Consider the following 24,499-nt stretch of genomic DNA (forward strand, 5'->3'; position numbering starts at 1 on the left):
TATATGTACTGTGAGTGATATGATTTCCACTAAGAAAATTGCATATGAGAGGAATATAGAACCCGGATTTTGTAAGAAACAATTTGATGAAAATAGTGATAACAAAATCACAAAGTCACTTGAAATTCGATATATAGATTTGAACTTTTGAACCAATTGAAGCATATAAAAATACTTTTGATTTCTTATTTAGTGGTTAGGGGTGGGCATGGTATGGTATATATATACCCAGGGCCGGCTCTATGCTTGGCAAAATAAGGCTTTTGCCTTAGGCCTCAAAATTTTGAGGGCCTCAAATTTTTGTCAAAAATAAATTATGTGCTAAAAATTTTTAAAGAAAAAATTGATTATTTATGATAAAAAGTATATATTTTTTTAAAAATATATTATTTTATCCACTTTAACATTTTTGTACTTTGTTAAAAATAAGAATTAATAGTGAAAAGTGTTGAACAAAGTGAATTACAAATTCTTTTTTATTTCGTTTTAATTTTTAGTTTCAAGCATTTCTACAAGCATATTAAAATGAGGTATACCAAATCATCAACTTTTTGAGTCAAATTCTATGGTTCTAATTCTTATCTTTATTTAATATTTGTCTAACTTATTACTTATAGAATTATGTTAACAATTCATATAATAATTGCCTCGCTGAGAGGATATTTTTCAATGTTGAGTTGATAAAATCTTACTTAAAACTAATAACTGAAAAAATAATATTAAATACTAATAATTTTCATTTAAATAGTGTAAGAAAAATAAATTTTGAATAAATACGTATATGAAGTTTGTTTATATTTTAGGCCTCAAATTAAAATTTCGCTTTAGGCCCCTAATTACGTTGAGCCGCCCCTGTATATACCGAATTACCACACCATACCAAAAAAAATTATATCGTAGTTTTAGTATTATGGTATTTGGTATGGTATATGGTATACATTTTAATTTTTTTTGGTATTTGGTATTTAGAAATAACATACCGAAAACCGAATACCATATTGAACTATACAGTTAGATAAATAACATATATATGTATTATTAAAATTCTAACAAATATGCAACCTAGTATTAGAACAAACTAAATGTTTAGAAGTTGAAACTTTGACTACTCTATTTTGATTGAAATGTATTTGAATTATTGATTAACAAAAGGAGTTTTTTGTACTTTATTTTGCATGTATATATCTACATGTGTAATGTGTTAGTATGATATAATTGAGACTTTTTTAATGGTCGAAATCATAATACTCTATTATACGAGCATATATTAATCGAAGTTAAACAAATTATGGCTACTGATTTATTATTTTATTGTAGAATACTGTAACCAAACTTCAATATACCGAACCATACTGAATTAAATTGGTATGGTAATGGTATAATGTTTAAAAAACAGAATATCGAAATTATGGTATCGATAGTTTCAAATACCGTATCGTACCATGAATTGCATATGAGATGAATATAGAACCCAGATTTTATAAGAAACAATGTGATGAAAATAGTGATAACGAAATCACAAAGTCCCATGAAATTAGATATATAGATTTGAAATTTTGAACCAATTGAAGCATATGAAAATATTTTTGGTTTCTTATTTAGTGGTAAATTGAGATCACTAGATATGAGAATTTGAAAAGAACATTGTCTTAATCTTGAACTTTCTTAACACATAATAGCTATTCTGTTATTGATGGTTTAGATTTATTTATTTGAATTAAAAGTGTTAAGAAAAATAATACAAGTAGAAGATAATGATCTAATGAAAATACTCAATCAAATAAAAAGACGTGATTCTTTTCCAAATACACATATTGCTTATAGAATAATGTTAACAACTCATGTAGTGTAAAAAATAATTTAAACAAAAAATGAAGGGAGGAAAAAAAACGAAGAAAGAAAATTTTTGGAAAATAAAATGGGGAAAAAATGTTTAAAAAAAAGAAAAGAAAAAGGGTGGAGAGAGAAAAAAAGAATATGTTTATTTAATATTTTAGGAGAAGATTAGAAAAGAGGAGAAGGATTAGGGGAGATATTTTAGGAAGAAAATTAAAAAAAAAAAGATTTTCTAGGACTACAGAAACGTGTGTTTTTAAAATCTCTTTATTATATTTATTTTTCGTTTTTCTTGTTCTACTTTGTTAAGATTTTATTGTTATATTGTGAAAATCAAACTACTTTTATATAGGAGTAATTTAGGTGCTTAAATTGTATAGTTAAGTTTTTTTTCTATAATCCTTTGATTGTTTCTTGTTTAGTTCAGTTCAATTTTTTGATATGGACTTGATATGTTGGGCTATTTTTAGTTTAGGTCGGACACTAGAACCCAAACTAAATAACACATTAAAATAACGAAGAAACTACTTAATTACACAAATATTCTTATCATATTTAGTAATTCTTCCAATAGTTTAAAATAATTATATATTGTCTTAATTACTAATTAATAATTATTTGATATCAGATACACTTAGATAAATGTATGATTGCTACCATATACATTGAAATAGGGAGAGAGGTGAGCGAGATAGGAGAGAAGCAAACAAGATAGTCTATGTATCCCAGATATACATTTTGAAATACAAATACATAGGGAGAGAGGTGAGCTAGAGAGGAGAGAGCAGAGAGGTGAACGAGAGAGTCAAATACATGAAAATCCACTTAAATATAATGTATTTAAAACAAATTACATCTAATTTTAACTCAATACGTCCAAATTATGAAGAATATATTTTGATCAATTACAAACTTGAGGGGTAGATTTGAATATTTTCCTATCATAATATAAACCCAAAAATAGATTTAGAATAGATGATATAATTTGATCCCTTCAAAGAAGATATAACTTAGCTTTTACTCTTCGTTTTTGTAAGTTTAATGTATCACTTTTTTTCAACATGATGTATTTAATCAAATCGTTGGAAAACTAGCAGAGTTTGGTAGACAAAAGTAGGAAAATAATGAAGGAAAACCGTGTATATATTTAATTTTCTCTATTAGACAATGACCTTTTAAATGAACCTAATTTCACGATTTTGGTATCCGTTTTGGAATTTGATTTATTGGATTCAGCCGAAAATTTCACTCTGAGGAAGTAAACGGCTTTGTATTGAAGGTGATTCAAATTCTAGATTTGAACTCAAGAACTTTGGTCAAGAATAAAAGAGTATTTATCTCTTTATCCCAATTACCTTCAGTATGTTGAGACCTCATTTATTTTCATTAAGATTAAGTTGTTTGATCTGAATGCACATCTGAATATCAAGAAGAAGAAATGTATTTGTTAACCAATTTAATAAAAAAAATGATTATGAATATAAAAAAGACAAATACTATTAGTTTTTCCTTGCGAAGTTATGACCATCAGAACCATTTGAATACAATTTCTTGTCTTTTGTAAAAAAAACATTTTAATAAAAAAAAATTCTTTTAAATATTCGTACTTGAAATATTAATAATGAATTTATATATATATTTTTAATATTTTATTCTTATGCATAATATATGTTACACTAACGAGCAGAACATCAGAGATGCACAAGCCTTGTCTAATGAACGACGACTTTCGATTCTTCACTTCAAGGAGTAGAGTTGCCGCCCAACCCTACCTATATATATAAAAGAAAAAGAATTGATCACTAGATCCCGAGCAATTCTATCTTTTTTCCACTATCCAACACTCATGCGTCTCATTTCTTCCACTCTTTTAAATCTTTCAATAAAGTCTTCTTAGCTGTGTTGTCACCTCTTCGCATTTTTTGTTTACTAACATGTTGGGAGAGGACTTTAACTTTAAAAATGCCTAAAAAGGTCAAGACCATAGTCATTATCAAAAGAATATAATAGTATGTATTAAGGTAGGTAATCTAAATTGAGATTCTAAATCAGTAGATATCTATAAATTATAAAGTATGACACAATTCATAGTACTTATTTGGGGACAATTGCTTAAATTTCAAATATTAATATTAAATATAATCTTGACAACTCATTAATTATATATTTCAAGTTGAAGATAAACAATGCAGTTGCAAACTATTCTCATGAAATTAGAAATTTCACCAAAGATCGATAATCAAAATTTAATATATTTACAATCTCAGCTTATGTATTGTATTTTTTAGTTTACTTTATCTTAAAAAGAATGTCATTTTTTTATAACATCAGATTTTTATTGAGACGATTTATTGCCACACAAATATTTATATTTATTTTAAATCACAAGATTCAAAAATTTTGTTAGAAAAATTATACGCTACATAAATTTAGATGAAAGATTATATAAAACATAAAAAATAATATTTTATCTATATACATAACTCATGGGTGAAATCACCATTTGAGTTACGAATTTCACTGAATATAATAACTTTAACTTAAATCTCATATTTATACTTAAAAATTTATCTACGGTAAAATACATAATTTGTACACTCTAATTGTTAGGAAAAATCATTTACACATTTTAATTATATAAAATTATGGACTAAATACTTTATATTCTTGATTGAGGTGAAACTAAAACCACCCGATGAAGTATAATACCAGTTTCATTGAGTAAATTGTAAGGGCAGGCTAGGGTTTATTTTAGTCATTTAGAATAAGAATTACTCCCTCCGTCTATAGTTTTAGTTGTAGGTTGCGTTTTTCGAAAGTCAATTTGACTAATTTACAATTAAATTAGATTACATTAATTTGATATTTTAAACAAAAATTTTAGATATTAAAAACTATACGAAAAGTACTATAAATTGCAATGTTTTTTTACATATCAATATGATGAAAAAATACATCGTAAAATATTAGTCAAAGTTCTTATTGTTTGACTCTAAATAAAATCATCACAACTAAAAATGAACGGAGGAAGTAGTGAATAGAAGCAAAGAACTAAACTCTAAAGTTTAATGAAAATTTGGGATTATAGACCATATCGACAGAGCAGTTTGATATTTTATAGAGTATTTATATAGGTTTATTTTGTAGGAGTCACATATTTTAGGGTTTGTATTGTTGGAGTTTCTAGTTCCAACATTTCTCTCTTTAGTTTCTTATTTTTGTGAAGAATGAAGAACATCATTATTCTTTTAATCATTTATTCAAGTAAGATTTACCAATTATTTCAATTATTTTTCTTTCATCACGAGTAGATAAATTTTTTATTGAGATTGTAAAATTCAATATAGGTATAACGTTCACAAGTTTCGTGTGTTACATAATTTTTGAAAATTAGCATGTCTACCTTCTTCTCGTTCTTATTGATGGGTTGATGGTTGCATAATTTTCGAAAATTAACATGTCTACCCTCAGTTTTCTAAGTTGATTTTCCCCTTCATTTTAGTACTGAATTTTGAACTTATGCTATTAAATTTCAGTGAAGATCGGAATCCTCACCAACCAAAGTTTTAGAAGAGTAGAACCAAAATCGAATAAAAAAATAAAAAAATTGAAACTCAAAACCAAATTAATTTTGATTTGGTCTGATTTTGTAATTTTTTGATATTTATGTCAATCCGTAACAAGTAGGTCAAAGTTATGTACAACTCATTGCAGCAAGAACCTTCCATAATTGGACACGTTTTGGAAGGTAATATATTTAGGTAAATAGACTTTTTGCTATTATAAGGCACGTTTGACGGTAGATTAAACAATAATTTTGGAAGAACAATCACAAATATAGGAAAAGCAAAAGAAAAAAATGAAAAAAGTTAATTTTTGGTTTGACAAGTTCAAAGGGTAGGGACCAATTTGGTAATTATAGTGACCCACACGTTATCAAAATGGACATCAGTTTGTCACTTTCTGGGGAAAAAAAAAGTAAAATTTAATTTTTCAAAATTAAGACAATGATTTTTTTCATTTAATTTCCTTGTTTGTAAATAAGTTGACTTTTATAGTGAAGCCAAATTTATTTTGTGCGTGTTTAAAATATAAACACTTTTGACTTTTTAAATAACTGGCCTAACAAGTTATAAATCGGTAATTAATTTTGAAAATATCCAAATCATGTTGAAGACCTAATTTTATTTATGAAGATAGTAATTGTATTGGCTTGCATATATATATATTGATTATATTATTTAAAAAACCTATTTTTTTTATCAGTATAAATATCTAATAATTTTGATCAATAATTAAATATAGGAAAAGAAGGAGTATCTAATATTTTGTCTTCATAAATCTGATTTCAATTTTTTTTTATTGCTTATTAACTATTGAGTTTGCGTCCTTAATATGCAAGTACTTCTATGTTTTATATATATTTATTACTTTCTCTTTTATATTAATTAAAATTTTGAGATATTTTTTTATAGTTTAAATAAGTAAGTTATTTAAAGTTTAAAATAATGTTTGGATCTTTTTAAATTTTTGCTAGGTGATAAGCTCAACAAAGTTAACTGTTCATATTTGTAATTTTATTTTGAATTGTTTGATAATAACTAAAAAGGTAAAAATGGAAATAATGTTCAATTTATGTCTTAATTTTTTTTCTTGATAAGTGTGCATAAGGAGTATCGTTTTTTCCTTATTAGTTTTTATTAAAATATTTTTTGGACACTAAACATAATTATTCAACATTTGTACTATTTCTTCGTTTACTTTTATTTATTCATTATGTTAAAAATGCTTTTTAATTTTATTTATTTAACAAAAAAGTATTTTTATTTTTAATAATAGTTACTCATTTTAAATTATTAAATTCATTAAAAATAATACACTAATTAATACAAGTATCATTATAACATTTATATTTATTTATTATTTTAAAAATGTGTGGTATAAAATTTATTTTAGACAAGTAAAAATAAACGAAATGAGTAGTAATAGAACACAAAATGTACGCGATGTTAGTCTAGTAGGTACAAAATTATCTAGAACATTTACCTTTACCTAACAGAATAATAATAATATAAAATAAGTAAAAGAAAAAGTAGTCCACAATTTCTCTTGTTCTCACATTGTCATACCAAAAAAAGACAAATTTTTGTCTAGCTTTTTTTCAAGTATATTACCTTTTTTTTTTCCTTTTCTCAATTGAAAAAAAAAAACATATATACCTATGTTTATCTTTCTTGAAATTCGAGAAATTTAACAAAATAATTATTCTTGTAAACACTTGTCCAGTGTTTTTTGCTGTTAATTTTTTGTTTTGTTTTACAGATGGGTAATTGTTTAGGTTCATCAGCTAGAGTTGATGCCAGTCTCAGCTCTCACAATATTTCTGGTACTTTCCCTTTTTGTTCTTGCTTTGTTATTTTTTGTTTTCAAGAACTTGATAAACTGCGTTTTTGGGTATGAATAAAATTAAATATCATTTTTTTTTGGGTGGGGGTGGGGAGGTTGGAGATTAGAGGTGAAACCACTCAAGATTGAAAGTTTAGATGGTTAACAAACTGAGCTACTAAGATTTCTTGAAATGGGTGTGATTTTCTTAGGCCCTATATATAAGAACTTATTTTTTTTGAGTTTTATTTTATTTAGTTGGATGATGATATGAAATGAGCTTAAATGAAGAAGTGGGGATTCATATATCCGAGCCCGACTTTTTTTGGGATTGTTGTTGTTGTTTGTGATAATCTTGAATGGTTTGTTATTAGTAGTGGGGATTCATATATCCGAGCCCGACTTTTTTTGGGGTTGTTGTTGTTGTTTGTGATAATCTTGAATGGTTTGTTATTAGAAGTGGAGATTCATAGATATCCGACCCCCTGACTTGATTGGGACTGTTGTTGATGTTGCTATCGTTTTTGATAATCTTGAATGGTTTGTTATTAGAAGTAGAGATTCATATATCCGACCTTGACTTGTTTGGTACTGTTGTTGATGTTATTGTTTTTGATAATCTTGAATGGTTTCTAATTAGAAGTAGAGATTCATATATCCGACCCTGACTTGTTTGAAACTGTTATTGCGGTTGTTGATGTTGTTATTGTTTTTGATAATCTTGAATAGTTTCTAATTAGAAGTAGAGATTCATATATCCGACCCTGACTTGTTTGGGACTGTTATTGCTGTCGTTGTTGTTTGTGACAATCTTGAATGGTTTCCAATTAGAAGTGGAGAGTCATATATCCGACCCTGACTTGTTTTGGATGGTTTTTGATGTTGTTGTTGGCTGTGATAAATCTTGAGTTGTTTCTAATTCGTTTATTAAGAGCAGCAACAACTATCATAATCCCTCAGTCTTTCAAAAAAAAAGAGCTTGAAGTTATTCATTACTTATTTAATTACAACTCTTTATCATGATCTTGGTTTAATCAGTGAGAACTCAATGTTTTGGTGTATAAAGCACAAATCTTTAACTTAATTGGTTTGAGAAGATAGAGCTGTTTGGATTGGTTTAAAAGTTGGTTAAACGTACTTTTAAGTCATTTTTAGCTTTTGAGAGTGTTCGGTAAAGTTAACAATAACTTAAAATAAGTTAAAAACCAAAAGTAGAGTCTCCTTACTTTTTATTTTTTGACTTAAAAGTCATTTAAGTTTGACTTTTATTTTTTTTGACTTAAAAGCTACTCCCTCCGTTTCTTTTTATATGTCATCCTTTTAGATTTCACTTGCATTAAGAAACTAAGTAAGTGTACAATTCTATCCTTATTTAATGATTTTTTGAAGTTAACTTTTCAATAAATGATAAATAAATCCTTCTTTTATTTTAATTTGTTTGTTGAGATTTCTTTTTCAAAATCAGATTTTATAGAAAAACAATGGTGAGAGTAATTAATCAATGTATGAATTGATTACAATGAACATTAATTGCTTGTTAGTTTTCTTTGGTTGGTCACATATTTATTTTCAAGACTAATTAACTATCAAGGCTATAATAGGAAAAATATTGTAATTTATGCATTGATTTTATGAAATGATAAGTTTTATAGTCCAACTATTTATAGTAAGGATGATATATAAAAAGAAATAGAGGGAGTACTTTTTTTCAGCCAATCCAAACGGGCTCTAAGTATGGGATGCCCGTTGCTTCTTATTGTTCGTTGTGAATATTTGTTTGATTTGATATATTACCATTGTTTATGTTCAGAGGAGACCTAGGTATCTTGTTAGATATTTTGAGTTTTTTCACTCTGTTTGTTTGGGGACTTGTAGATGACTGACTTGTTTGTTAAATGATTGCTTAAAGACTGGGTAGCAAGCCTTAAAGCGATGGTTCGGCTAAACCCAATAGCTTTAGCTCAAACCCTGTATTTGTATTATATAATTCATTCAATATGTATAGATAATCTATTCAAAGTCCAGTAAGCAAAAAAGGACTAATTGTGGTTCAAAATCCATAAACTAATAATCTTGGCTCCACCTCCACATGTACCACCATAAAATTTGAGGGGAAGTTGAGATTGATAAATGACATGTTGAACTGAATTTTTAGAATAAGCTTATAGAATTGACTGAATTTGCAAGGAGATTGATGGCTATTGTCAAAGATGAAAGCTTATAGGAAAGCGAAAATATACCTTTGTCGGTTAAGCTGATCAATGCCAATTAAAAACCCTTAACTTGGAGCTAATACTTCATATTTTAGCGCTCGTGGAATAGGATGATTCTATTTTTGAAGGTTATGGGTGATTAATTTTTCTCTCATATCGAATGAATCATTTGACTAGCATTTTGCACGTGTTACATGCATTCAATCATAGTATCTCAGTTGATGAATGCATAACCGTGGACAAGCAAATTGTTTTCTCAATCTGTTAGTTATATGAATATCACTTATTAATAAACAGTTATATGGAATCTTTCTTCTGGTTGCCAATTTTCGTTGCGCATATGGACATCCTACTACTATATAAATGTGATGTTTGTTGGTAAATCAAATATACTAACTTTAGTTGATTAGTGCATGACTACTGGCTATCGTGGGTATGATAAGAAGTAGAGGTAGAGGTAGGCCGAAGAAGTATTGGGGAGAGGTGATTAGACAGGATATGACATACCTGCAGCTTAACGAGGACATGACTCTAGATAGAATGGTATGAAGGGCAAGAATTAAGGTAGCAGGTTAGTAGGTATTTGAGTGTTGTCTAGTTTTCCCTACTACTATCTTATTCTTCGATTTTATTACCCGTTTGTTTCCTTTGCTTCAGTTATGTCTTGTTTGTTGCTTTGCTACTGTTCTTCTCTTTTATCTTTAGCATGATTCCTTCATTACTTTATTTTGTTTCCATACTTGAGTTTGATATCTTTTACTTGAGCCTAGGGTCTATCGAGAACAACCTCTCTACCTTCACAAGGTAGGGGTAAGTCTGCATTCACACCACCCTTCCCAGACCCAGCCTATTTGTGGGATTACATTGGGTTTGTTGTTGAAGAGCATAACTTCTGTCTAGCACATTTTTTGTCCAAACTAAATAGTTATTTGAATACTTTCTTCGGGTTACAAATTTGAGGCTTTTTTGGGTTAAGTTATGATTAGATTGTTACCAAATGTGACTCACCAATGCCATTTTCTACTATTCTGTCTTGCAGCTTCTGGAGCCTCTAGGATTCCCAGCAGGACCAGTCATTCTTCTGTTCTATCAAGTCTAAGTATTCCGTCTTATAGTCGGAAAAGCAGTGTTGATACCCTTTCTACTCCAAGATCTGAAGGCGAGATTTTGTTTTCTCCCAATGTTAAGTCCTTCTCATTTAATGAATTGAAAAGTGCAACAAGGAACTTTAGACCTGATAGTCTTCTTGGCGAAGGAGGATTTGGTTATGTTTTCAAAGGATGGATTGATGAACATACTCTTACTGCTGCAAAGCCTGGTTCTGGAATGGTCATTGCGGTCAAGAAGTTAAAGCCAGAAGGTTTTCAGGGTCACAAGGAGTGGGTGGTATGTTCCATATGCAGATTTACAACTTATTTAACTTATTGATCTTGTTGGCCTTATAATTGATGACAAATGCTTTGCAGACTGAAGTTAATTACCTTGGCCAACTTCGTCATCCAAACCTGGTTAAACTCATTGGGTATTGTATAGAGGGAGATGACCGACTATTGGTGTATGAGTTCATGCCTAAAGGAAGCTTGGAGAATCATTTATTTCGAAGTACGTCAGCTTACTACCTAAGCTTTCAAATCTATTTACATCTCTTTACTACCTTTTGCTGCATGTCCCTATTCACCAAATCGATTCTTTACTACCGTCTTTCTTGGTTTTTTCCTTCAAAAGTTCAAATTGTTTCATATGTCATAATTCATAAATTCGTTATACAAAGATTTTGAATTAGTATAGGTAGAGATGTATCTTTTTCACTCACAAGATTAAGTTTTGGTCTTTCTGGAAAGCTGAGATTTTCTACTGCATCATGTTTTAGGGTCTTAGAAGCTGTTTGCTAATTGCTAGTACTCACATGAAAGGAAAAAGTTAGAGACCGAAAAACTAAAAGGAATCTGAAGAAATGTACGTAGGATGTATGAGCCATTCTGTGGTTTAAATGCCAAATATCTGATTTGATATTCCGAGACTTTAAAGTTGTGACATTACAGGGCACTTGCCTAAATTCTTCTTTGATTATGTTGAGCTGGCTTCATTATTATTCCTGTGAATCTTTTTATTGGCCTTCTCTGCGATATAAGTAGTCAAACAGTGTTGACGGAAGTTTGTTAACTCTGTGATGATTGTTGATTTAGTCCATGTGGTGTGAGTTACCATTCTTTCACGAAATGGATAATTATTGAACATCCAAGTAAAGACTTGTATTACAGTCAAACCCCATTTAAGTGGCAACATTTGTCTAAAAAAATCATGATTGCTACTTGCTATAGTGAGGTGTTGTTATATGTGTATACTGACATTTGACGTTTAGATTTCATTTAGCTGTTATAAACAGAAGTAAGCCAAAAAATAGTTTAATGATTTTGTGTACCAAGAAGAACTGTATTTGTTAACCAATTTAATAAAAAAAAGAGTTCGTAAAATTTACTATGTTTATGACATTTGATGATGATTACTATAAATATTTTATTTTTATATCCCTAATATATTTCTTACAAACTATTATTACACAATATTTGAGTATGACTGCTATAGATGGATAATTTTACAAAGAATGTACTGCTATAATGAATGTCACTGTTCTTATAGGTAGAATGTTCTTATAGAGAAGTAAATAATATGAAGTAAAACATAGTTTGGATAATCAATTTTGGAGAAAATGAGTCTTTAAAGTGAAATGTTGTTATAATGAAGTTTGACTGTATATGCGGATTTGTAAATTGGTTGTAATTCTTGGAATCTTGTTTAACAGGAGGGCCTCAACCTCTTACTTGGTTGACAAGAATTAAGGTGGCTATTGGTGCTGCTAGAGGCCTTGCTTTCCTACATGATGCTAAAGAACAAGTTATATATCGGGATTTTAAGGCTTCTAATATTCTCTTAGACGGGGTAGGTATTAAGCTTTGACGTGCTCACAAATTCAGTTGTCTTTCTTTAAATATATTAGTGTTAGGTTCTTTTAAAACTAGTGAAAGCTTAATATCTTTTCCTGGTCTGTGACTGCAGGAATTTAATGCAAAGTTGTCTGATTTTGGTTTAGCCAAGGCCGGCCCAACTGGTGATCGCACTCATGTGTCCACTCAAGTCATCGGTACACAGGGCTATGCTGCTCCAGAATATGTTGCTACAGGTTATTATTTTACTTTTTTGGCATAGCTATTTTGAGCAGAGGTCTATTTTTATAGGACTTACGGTTTAGAACTTTGAAAAAAACAAGTGCTTCTACAACAGAAAACTTGCTTCATGGCCAATTGGATTCGGGTCTCTCTCATGAATTACTGGAAAGATGTTGTCCTAACTTTGTTATGCCATTTTCAACTTGAACATAGAGAAAATGTAATCTTGTTGGACATATTTTCTCGTGGAAGTACTGAGAATGTCAGTCAGTACCCAGTTTTACTAGTCTCTGACCTTGTTATAGAAACTACTCGATTTTCACATAGGAGAAAAAGATGAATTTCTTGTCACAAGAGAGGGGCAAAACTTTTTGTAGTCAATTCGCTAGATTAAGTTGGATGATTATGTTCTTTAAGAAGTTTGATAAATTATTGGTTGTTATTTTGTACTTGCTGTCCACCAGGTCGATTGACATCAAAAAGTGACGTATACAGCTTCGGGGTTGTATTGCTTGAACTTTTATCAGGGCGTCGTGCTCTCGATAAAATGAAGGTTGGCGTAGAGCAGAATCTTGTGGATTGGGCAAAGCCATATCTAGGGGACAAGAGGAGGTTGTTCCGAATCATGGACACTAAACTAGAGGGACAGTATCCTCAGAAAGGAGCATATACAGCTGCTAACCTTGCTTGGCAGTGTCTAAGCAACGAGCCTAAGCTAAGGCCACGGATGTCTGAAGTTTTGGCTGCTCTTGAACAGCTTCAAGCACCGAAAGGCGTTAACAAAGTATCTCGGATTGAGCATCGAGCCACTTCTAGCTCAGTTCCAGCTTCTCCATTTAAACATCGTTCATCACTCAGCGTGACACCCTCTGCCTCTCCATTACAGGCCTATCATAAGTCGCCACGCGGAAGGTGACTCTAAGAAAATAAACTTATATTTGGTTGTCATTGTAAAGTTATCCTATTTGTAATCAATTTTGTTGTCTAGATTGCATTGACATGTAGAATCAACAGATTGTTTTCATGTAAAATGTGGGGATCATCACTCTGTAACCTACTGATTGATAGAGTTAGCTCTTCTGCTCTTTGGCTACAATTAGTCCTGTTTTATCACATAATGGGGTTTTTTTTTTCTTGATTTATTGTGTCCATCACCCAAATCATACCTTCATCAAAGCAAGACAAGGCAGGGGTGGATTCAAGGTTTGAACTTTATTAGTTTGAGTTCGAGATTCTACAACAACTTATTTAATTTACTAGTTTCAAAGCCAATTATTTATATTTATTTAATTAGTGAAGTCTTTCATGCCTAAAAAAAATTAAAGTCTATTTTGGTGCTTATTGGTATTGCTCTTCTATTATTCCAACATGGTATTATTTCTTAAACTTAAAATCTATTTTGGTTCTTTCCCTAGTATCTGTAAGGGGTGGCGGGGATTGATCACACAACCTTAAGAAACTTTTGAAACCTTTTAACCACTAGACTAAACATTTCACTTGCTTCAAGAAATGTCAATACTTATATATATATATATATATATATACTTTTATAAATCAAAATTTGACCTCTATATATAATATAATTTTCCGGCAAGCGGTGTCGCTCGACACCCCTCAGCCAAGGGTGGGTCCGCTCCTGTGACTGTACGGTGTACTGGTAATTCAGGTAACATGGAAGGACTACTTTTTTAAATTCTCGGCTAACATGAAGACTTAAATAAAAAAGGGATAAATTATAGGGAGAACGGCTTGATATACCCCTTAATTTTGTCATTTAAGGTTAATATTGATATAGCCATTTAGGGTTGATATTGATATATTTCTCGTTATGAAAGTGATTGATATATTAATACCCTTATTGTTACACAAATAACTCACATATAGCCTTTCCCTCTAATGAGTTTTAATTATTTTTTTCTCTTTTTTCATTCACTTCTTTCTTTTTATTTCTCTTATTTTTATCCTAAAGAATGAAAGAAAAATGAAATAAGAATAAGAAACTCAAATGATAATAATCAAAGAAGTCAAAAAATAATTTGGGTGAAAAAAAATCAAATACATGATTTTAAAAAAAAATAATTTAAAATTTTATTTTATAACTTTTATAATGGTAAGGATATATGTGAGCCAATTTTATAATCGTAAGGGATATATGTGAGCTATTTTTATAATGAAAGATATATCATACGTTTTTCCCTACTATATATAAAAGTTGATATATACATATATAACTAACTTTTATAAAATATGATATTTTTGTAATCTTAAAAATAAAATAGGTTAATTACAAGGTTAAAGTGACATGATAAGAGTAAAAATATTGACTATTTTTTAATATTAGATAATAGATAATACACCTATTACATTTGTAAATCTTTAGTTTTCTATTATATTGGAATTTGTATTTAGGTTAATTGTTATTGCAAAATAACGAATTTTTGGACAAACACAAACAAGTTCATTCAGGTTTCTTACCACTATCAAATCAAAATTCTATATCCAGTACATTTCAAATATCTTAATATCCATGACATCCCAATGTTCCTTTTCAAGATTAGAAAGAAATCTACTAATAGTGTCACATTATTTTGTCTAATGAATATATATATATATATATTAATACGCTGATGTGGCATGCCTTATTAGCCTCTATTACTATTTATCTTTTTTCTCATGATTTTGAGATTTTTTCTTATTTTTTTTCTTCAAACCTTAAAAAAAAAAAGTGATTATTTCTTTCATTATTATTTGTGTTTATTACATTATAATGGGTCATTAAAGTGGCCAAAATTGAATTATTGCATTTTTTGGTTCATTTCAGCCAACTGCTTAAAGGATAATTAAAGATCTCATAAAGCTCAATTAAACATGGCAAACAAATGCAGTAACAACCCAATTACAACTTGCAGCCCACGTTGCAGCCCCTTCATTTCTGATTTAAGTCTATTTAGACATAATTATGCACTTAATGCTCATTTATTTGAAACTAGTGTATCTATGCGCGGCTATAAATAAATTACAATAAAATTACATAATACCATTGGTTACTTAAATAAAGGAAACTATATTTTATCAATCACACAATTTCATAAATGAGAAGCTATGAAAAATAGTTTGGTTAAATATAAAAGTTATATATGAAATCAATATATGTGAACTTGCAAAAATTAAATATTAAAAATAAATATAGTGGAAAAAAAGAGATGTTAATATTAAGATTATTGAAATGTAAATTCGACATGTGATTGTTTTTTCCTTTTTTTTTTTTTTTTATAAGACCCTTTTTCTTAATTATATTTCTTTAAAATATAATTTCTCTATATTTATGTAAACTTGAAATGTGATCATTTTTTTTTTTTTGGCTTCTTTGTAACCTTTTTTTTAATTAGATTTTTAGTATGATTTTTCAACAGTGTAAACTTGAGATATAATCGCTATTTTCTTTTTCTTCTTGAAGTCCTTTTATTAATCATATATTTTTTTTTGTATAATTTCTCAATAGTTATACTTCATAAAATTTATATTTTTTCTTCTTTCTAAATAAAATAAAACTTGAAAGAGGGTTATACGAACGCGAGAAAAGATCAATTAAATATGTTTATATTTTGTGACAATTGTTATTCCAAGTCATCTATAAGGTGCATACTCTTTCATTTCAGTTACTTAATTTTTTTATATAAATATTTTTTTAATTCCGGCTTCTTCCTCCTCTTTGTTAACTTCATCACTATTTATTTTCGAATTTTTATTTGTTCATCAACCTAAGGAATTGTCATATCAAGATCTCTGAGAAATAAATAAATAAAAATAATATTATTGGAAAACAAAAGAAGGTAAGAAAGAAAATAAATTTAAAAATAAACATAAAAAAGAACAAAAGAGAGAATTAGCTACGAAGAAAAAGTTTTTTTTTTTTAAATGGCGCGTAGAGATTCCTATGTCTTCTAATTTTGCTTAGCTTATACACAAAAACATTAAAGAGTATCTTTTACATTTCAAATAAATTCTACATTCAATATACAATAAAATTCCTAAGAATAAAGAGTCATAGTAATTAAGAGGACTAAAAATGTGACTTTGGACTTGTTTGTAACATAATAGGAGTAATATTTGTACATTAATACACAAATAATAAACATTAATCATAAAAAATGAAAAGACAATTAGGATTAGAGTTATTGATACAATTATTTTTATAAAATAAGTTAAATTGAAAGAAAAAAAGAAGAAGCAGCCAAATTAAGGAGATGGCACTTCACTTTGTAATGCCGAAAAATATTATATAGATAAATATAAACTTTTAAAGATAACCTTTTTTTCCTAGAAAAACCAACAAACGGTTTACTCATTTTTATTTCTCAAAACTAATAAACCTATAATCATAAAGAATAATTTAAATCGAAAAGTAATTTAAAGAGATAATATTTTTAGATGCCTTTCCATTGAAATTGAGCAATGAATGTAGTTATTGTCGGAGCGATTTTAATTTTCATTAAATATTTCAAGGGGTGTATAAAAAAGTTAAAATTTTTGATAAAAACATAGATACCAATGATGATAGTTTTAACAAATAATATTTTAAAAACTTAACATATGCATATTATAATATTTAAAAAGTGTGTAAAATTTTGGAAAAGCTAAAAAAAATGTACTTTCATAGATATAAGTATACAAGTTTCATTACTTCAATCTTGAAGCATTTCGCTTGCAAAAATCTTATTATTTATAAACGAAGCAAAAATCATTGAATAATTAAATTAAATCAATTCTACTTCATTTTTACTAATTATATTTTTATATTTTTTTGAAATAATCATGAAATCAATTGTATTTTAAAATTATAAATTAATTAACTTTACATTCTCATATTCTATCATTGTAGTTATTAAAAGTTGTTCCATAAAACTAAAGAAGTATATGTACATACTTTCTGAAGTAGCATGTTCGTATCCATTGGCTCCTTTCTTGCTTCTATTTTTAAAGATATTCTGACCTACAAATACAATAACTTAAGTTTACCAACAAAAAAAAGAGATAAATTACCTAAATAAGTAAAAACTTTGAAGAGTGTTATCAATATGACATAATCAAATTCTCCAAGAATTACAAAGAGGAGCAAAGAGAAAAAATAAATTAATTTTTTATAAAAGAATTCCTGATTGATATCTTCATGAACACAAACAAATAATATTAAATGTATGATTCCAACAAAAAAAAGAATTGTAATTCTATTAAAACACATGAAATTATTTTACCTTGTAAAATTGAATAATACAAAGATATCTAACAATTTTGATTATAAATATTCCTCATATAATCTGCAAAATATGATTAAATAAGTTACAAAATTATTCATCAAAAGAAACAAAAGATAAAGAATAAGGAGAAAAAATGTATTTAATCATAAGTCCTCCTGCATGTACGGTCATTTTTGACTTATAGTAAAGAGAATCATAACATATAAACCAAATAATTTATCCAAAAAAAAAAAAAAGAAGCAATAAAGCAAAAAAATATTCTAACATATCTCCCACTAATTCTTCAACCGATGCAATGACACCAAAATGAAATAATTTTTTACTGTGATCTTATAGTGTTATAAAATTGTATATTAAATAATTGGAGGTTATGAATATGAAAGAATTGAGAGTTATGGATATTATTAATATTAATTAAGAATTTAATTTATGCAATTGAAGAGGTATGAGTTAAGAAGATGACTTTAAAAGAAAAATTAATTGAAAGAAATGAGAAAAAAAAAGTAAAAAAGAAAAAGAAAAAAAAGATAAATATGAATGAAGGTCATAGAGAGTTGCCACATAACCTTGTCTATATTCCCTTATATATATATAGATTACTCAAAATCTGTTAGTTTTTTTCAGTGTTATGTTACTAACTTTTTTTGAGTACTATAAATACTAAAGAAAATCATTTCCAAAGCATAACATTCTTCCTTTTTCATTTCATAGCTTTCTGCTCAATTTTTGTTATTATTGTGTCACGACCCAAACCATCGTGATTGACACCCACACTAACCCTTCAGTGGGAGAACCATTTATACTAATTAGCTAACCAACTTAATCAAATACTAAAGCATTTAAGGTTATGGGAGCAAGTTTAAATGCTAAGGAAAAAAATGAGGAGTTCCCATAAACTCCAACAAAAATCTAACAACCAAAACTAACATTGCGGAAGTAATACCTAAAACCTGAAAGTCAATGTACCAAAACTCTAACAAGATCCATAAATCTAAACAAGAAGGGGTACAACCCCAAACTAACATAGGAATAACTAACTAGAAAGTCTAAGTCCGAAAATGTGGACTTTAAACGGAGAGAACTCATGGCAATCCAGAAGAACTAGCTCACCCTTGAGTTCAAAAACGGTCACTGATCTTCTAAGCGAGGTCTGTCAATAGCCGCCGGAAGATGCCATGTACTCAACAAATAAAGAGCAAGTGCAGTATCAATACACAACCACAGTGTACTGATAGGATCACACGGCTATCCCACTAAGTGCAACATACATAAACCATTACAACATAATAATAACATGCATACATCGAACATATACAATATCAATATCATTTACGAACAACGCACAATTTCACAATTCTCAAGATATACAGTTATGTCAAGTCAATGGTCCTCTCATGGAACCCAAACTCAAACTGTTAGCATACCGGTACGTGGTATCCGATCCAATGTTTATGTCGAAACGTGGCAACTGATCCTATATTTATGCCGGAACGTGACAACTGATCCAAGTTAGTGTGTCGAAACGCAACACCCGATCCATTCAACAAGCTAAGTCACAATCACAATCACAAAATATATTCTCATAATCATACAATCAAGTCATGATTCATGGCATTCATCATTCATCTATCCCCATTTACAATTAGTGTGATCAATAATGCAACATTCGCATACACACATGTATTGTAATGAAGCAAGAACAAACATACATCACACAACATGAAATCACAACCATCACTTACCTCAAACAAAGCTTGAATCTCCTAAGAAACTTGATTCTTCCCTTTCCATATTCTTTCTGCTTTTTCTTGGTCTACAAGCAATCATAATAAAGCGAGGATCAATAAACAACACCTAATTACCCGTATTATAACAATAATATCAATCCTAGGTCAAACTTTTGATCCCCATACCCAAATTAGGGCTTTTTCCACCATAATTCTCAGATCAAAACCCTCCCTCATCGATAATTACCCATTAGATTACGATCTACGGATCGAAAAACAGATTCGGGGAGTTAAAACCTTACCTTTAGCCTTAAGAATAGTGGAAAACTGTCAAGAATTGCATAGGGTTCTTATCTTTACTCTCAAGAGCGAAAATTGCAGAATAAGGACATTTTGGGGTTTATTTCCGACTTAAATCGTGACTGTCCCACCACAGCAGTACCACCTCGCTACAGCGCCCCCGCCCTGGCGGCAAAAATTCCCATCGTAGCGGCTTGCACAGAACAGTGAGCTAATTTAATAATTCCAATACCCCAATTTCACAACTCACCTTCAACCAACGACACTCAGAAACTACCCGTTCACGCTAAGATCAGTTTCGGGAGTTCTACTCACCCGAATTCAATTCTGTAAAGTCGTACGGTTTCCTTAACGTCTTAACTATCTACTCATGTGATCAAAATCATAATTAAATCACTCAATTGTTACCAGATTTCCCTAGACCTTACTGACTCTGATTTCGTCCAAATCTGGACTAGCTTGGGAAATTCCAAGTTACTATGAAAAAGTTTTCTGCCCAAAATTTTTCCCGTTGATTTTTCTATAACGACGGAGACAGGTCATTACATATTGTTATTAATAATAACAATAATTTTCTCCTTTTTTATTGGAAAATTTATTCCCAAAAAACAAAAAAAGGTTCGTACATTTTATTTTGCTTTAATTATTAGTTCAATAAAGTGTAGTCGTACAAAAATTTTATTTGTTAGGAAATGAAGTGGAATGGCATATGGCCCCTTTTCAGCAATATATCAAATTTTGTTATTTTTATTATTTAATGTAAGATTGTATATAATTGTAATAAGTCTTTAAACTACTAATCATTCTACTATGGACAAGAAAGAAGCTTTGTATGTAATTTTAACCTTAGCCCTTGCTCTTTCCTTTCTCTCTCTACGGCGACTTGAATAGCAGCCATGGCTGCTTCGCCCTCTCCCCAACTTCTGGCTGTGGGAGAGACAAACGTCAACCTTAATACAAAAACACCCTATGCAACGATCCTTAAACCACAACAAATGACCCAAAACTTGTTAAAAACAATACTAAAGCCCATTAAGTTTATTCATGGAGATCCCACTGTGAGATTTACAATGGAAGAAAGAGAGCAGTTTGCTAGGGAATAGGGTTTACATCAAGCCGTGATTATCAAATTTGCTTATGGAAAATCGGTGTTATCCGAGTTGCAAAAGCTTTTGCCAAAGCAATTTGATGTTAAAGGAAATTATAATATTGGACAACTTGATTTACGTCACCTTTTGATTAGGTTTGATTTATATGAGGACTTTGTACATGTTCTATCAAATTCTTATTGATATTTTAAGTTTGATGGTGAAGAGTATTTCTTCAGAATTTTTCTGTGGATGCCATCATTCAATCCTAAAGAGGAAACACCTAAAGCCTGGGTATGGATTTCATTGCCAAAGTTACCTACAGATCTCTTTGCGAGAAGGTCTTTATTATCGATTGCGACAGCGGCATGAAAGCCTATTGTGGTGGATAAAGTAACACAAGATTGAACCAGGCCAAGTACTGCTAGGGTTAAGATAATCCTAGACTTATTAGATAAACATCCAAATCGTGTAAGACTACAATTTTTAGAGAAAGAATCGGGTAAAATTATTGAACATTATCAGAAAATTGTCTATGATAATCTACCACTATTTTGCACTCATTTTAAACATCAAGGACATGAAGAAAATAAATGTCGCTTGTTGATGAGGAAAACAGTGTCTCAAGGTGATCAATTAGGTGATGAAGTTGGGTGAGATTTTGCACTTATGCAGCCTTATTTCGAGTCTAACAATGCGGAACAATTAAAGGGAGATGCATGTGATTTTTTGAATGATAAGAGAGCTGGGCAAAAAGATATTGAAAAACCAATAGGTGATCAAAATATTGGGCAACAATTAGCTGAAAAAGTTAATTCGAACAAGGATAATTCTTTGGTTATTTCTGCGGGGGTAACAGGTGGAAATCAAATAGCCAAACCTACTGAAATTAGAACTTAAGAACTAATATCTCTGTTGTAGCGACAACAGAGAATTAAATTCTTGTTCCTAGTAGAGAGATGGTACAACACCAAATGGATGTTTCGGGTTGCTGCAATAATAAACAAGGTGTGGCTATTGGTGATATAGTTGATCATGTTGGAGTGAAAGAGCACAATAGTGAAACAATTGCAAAAGCTTTGGTCACAGCATCGCAAGGCGATTCTGGGCAGCAACTAAATGTCAATGATGTTGGAAATCAAAGTGTTACTGATGCGAGGCTTAATATTGAAATTATCGCAACTTCAAAACCTATTGACTTGCAAGCTAAAAATTCCAATAGAGAAGAGAATGCATCTGGAAATTGGACTGTGATTTCACACAAAAATTCAGTTGGTAGTTGTATTGGTTCCTCGACAAGTCGAAGTAATTCTTCAAGTCAAGAAAAAAGTGCGACTGAGTGCGTTGATCCTAATTTAACTTTACCAACTCAAAATGTGTTTGAACTATTGTCGGCTACTAGAAAAATTCAACTTGAGCATTGTATGGAGAAAGGTATGTCATCTCTCTCTCATGCTAAATCGACAAATGATTTGATTATCTCTAAGGAAAAACAAGGAGAGATAAGTGTTTTTAGGTGGGCTGATATGGTTGATGAAGAAGAACAAGTTTCACCTCCTCCTTTGATTAGCAAATTAAGCCCAGAGGCTCCAATATTTGTGCCTAGAAGTGTGATCGCAAAGAAGAATGAGTCAGGAGCCTTAGCATCAGGAATTAACCAATGTATTGATTTGGGAGAGGAATTCTTTGAAGAGGATGAAGAAGATAATATTTTAGATATATGTTTTGATAAAGTGGCTAGGGATGGGGATCTTTCACCTAGGCAACAAAGAAGTGGAAGCAACAAAAACAAAAAAAGACACATAGAAGACAACATAGTTGGGATGGTACGGTGACTGAGGAATTTGTTCCAAGGCACCTACCTATGCGACTGGCAAAACAGAATCATATGACATTTTCAACAACTTTGACAAGATCCAATAAGTCCAAGAAGAAGTGATGAACTATCAAGTGTTATTCGACGGATATGAAGAAGAAAACAAGAGGAAAATATTCCAGGTTACTCTAGATGGCAAACTATCTTTTTTAGTTCATACATATATAAAATGAAGTTTGAGGTTGATAACTCCACCTTCTTCTTGATGTATATATTTTTGCATTATTTAAGTATCTTCATTTGTCATATCATCATAGAGTGTATAATCAACTCTGTGATGATCATAAAATACTTAGTTTTCTCTAGCTCTTATTTTCTTCATGCTTGTTAATTAGTAGATGTTTGTTACCTCATTAGGATTGGTAAGGTAAGACCTTGCCCCCCTTGCTTGTACTTATTCACGTTGAGGATTTTATCTTATTATTAATAAAAGACAGCTAGACGCCTTGTCTAGTGGTATAAATTTGTTTTTTTTTTTTAAAAATAAATATATATATATATATATATATATAATTGTAATAAAAATTTAAATGTAATAGTTTTTTTTTTTTACGTAAATGCCCTATTATAAATTTTAGAAATATATTTATTGCAAGATTGTACATTGTAATGTGAATTTAAACTAATAATTTTATCTTTTATGGGGTAAATGTTCTATTATAAATTCTAGAAATAATTATATTAATTTCATATTGAATTTGATAATTCTTACATATTTGAAGAATATGTTTTCACTAGCGATATACCAAATTTTGTTACTTTTTTTATTTTTTGCAGGCTTGTATATAATAATAATGTGAATTGAAATGCAATAATTTTATCTTTTCTGGAATAAATGTCTTATTATAATCTTAGAAATAATTATGTTAATTTCATATTGAATTTTGATTGTTCTTTCATTATATTTATTAAATAAAAAGATCAGTATAATTTTATACATTCTTCAAAAACAGATGACATATCTAGAAAAAGTGGATATTTCTTTCATTTCAAAATAAACTATATATAATACAAAAGTTTTAAACAAAAGAAGAGTGATATGACACATTACTTTAATAGGAATTCATTTATCGATTTTTGTTTTCTTATTAGAGATTCATCTTCATCCTCTTAACTTCCAACTATTAATTATTAGTTAATAATATATATAATTCACATGAAATTACTTAATTACCATAAACCAACCAACTAATTACATTAATAAATTAAATATTTTCTTGAAAAGAGTCAATCCACGTACAAAGCTAACCTCTCCCCATAACCTGGTTTATGTCTATGCAATAACTCCTAAAGTAAAATTTAAAAATTGTTCCTTAAGCCAATTTAAATTTTTTAAAATTAATCATTGATAATTTATCCTTGTTCCTCTTGATATTCTATTTTTCAATCCTATATGTAAATGTGTTCTTATTCATATTTTTCGGATATGCTTCCATATGTATAATCTTTTTTTTAAAGACTTTTATTCTTACAACTTGCAAGGAGATGACTTAATTTTGCTTATAATAATTTTTTTGGGGTCTCTCTCTTTCTCTCTCTCTGTCTCTCTCTATATAGTAAATCATGAAAAAACATTTTATTATAATTATTATTTTTCTATAAAATTATAAAATTATAATATTAATTAATATTTATTTATATATTATAAT

At 29.4% G+C, this 24,499-nt stretch overlaps 2 protein-coding genes across 2 annotated transcripts in view; both read left to right on the top strand.

Annotated features, from left to right (window-relative positions):
• LOC125813113 (mitochondrial outer membrane protein porin of 36 kDa) overlaps nucleotides 1-24,499 on the top strand; it is a 244,050-nt gene that overhangs the window by 22,009 nt on the left and 197,542 nt on the right. The gene's annotated exons all lie outside the window — the stretch shown is intronic.
• Nucleotides 6,968-13,737, top strand: LOC125813109 (probable serine/threonine-protein kinase PBL3). The gene is made up of 6 exons (XM_049492592.1): nucleotides 6,968-7,222; nucleotides 10,474-10,820; nucleotides 10,901-11,036; nucleotides 12,238-12,374; nucleotides 12,492-12,615; nucleotides 13,066-13,737. Exons 1-6 carry the CDS (start codon nucleotides 7,159-7,161, stop codon nucleotides 13,515-13,517), a joined length of 1,260 nt encoding a protein of 419 aa, XP_049348549.1. The 5' UTR covers nucleotides 6,968-7,158; the 3' UTR covers nucleotides 13,518-13,737.

Source organism: Solanum verrucosum, unplaced genomic scaffold (assembly GCF_900185275.1).
Source record: "Solanum verrucosum unplaced genomic scaffold, falcon-dt-bn FXZP01000746.1, whole genome shotgun sequence".
NCBI classification, from domain to species: Eukaryota; Viridiplantae; Streptophyta; class Magnoliopsida; order Solanales; family Solanaceae; genus Solanum; species Solanum verrucosum.

Bases quoted from the DNA above. Each gene is read 5' to 3' on its own strand.
- LOC125813109 (XM_049492592.1), top strand. From the start codon at position 7,159: ATGGGTAATTGTTTAGGTTCATCAGCTAGAGTTGATGCCAGTCTCAGC. The intron at 7,223-10,473 runs GTACTTTCCCTT...TCTGTCTTGCAG, and splicing joins CAGCTCTCACAATATTTCTG to CTTCTGGAGCCTCTAGGATT. The intron at 11,037-12,237 runs GTACGTCAGCTT...CTTGTTTAACAG, and splicing joins GGAGAATCATTTATTTCGAA to GAGGGCCTCAACCTCTTACT.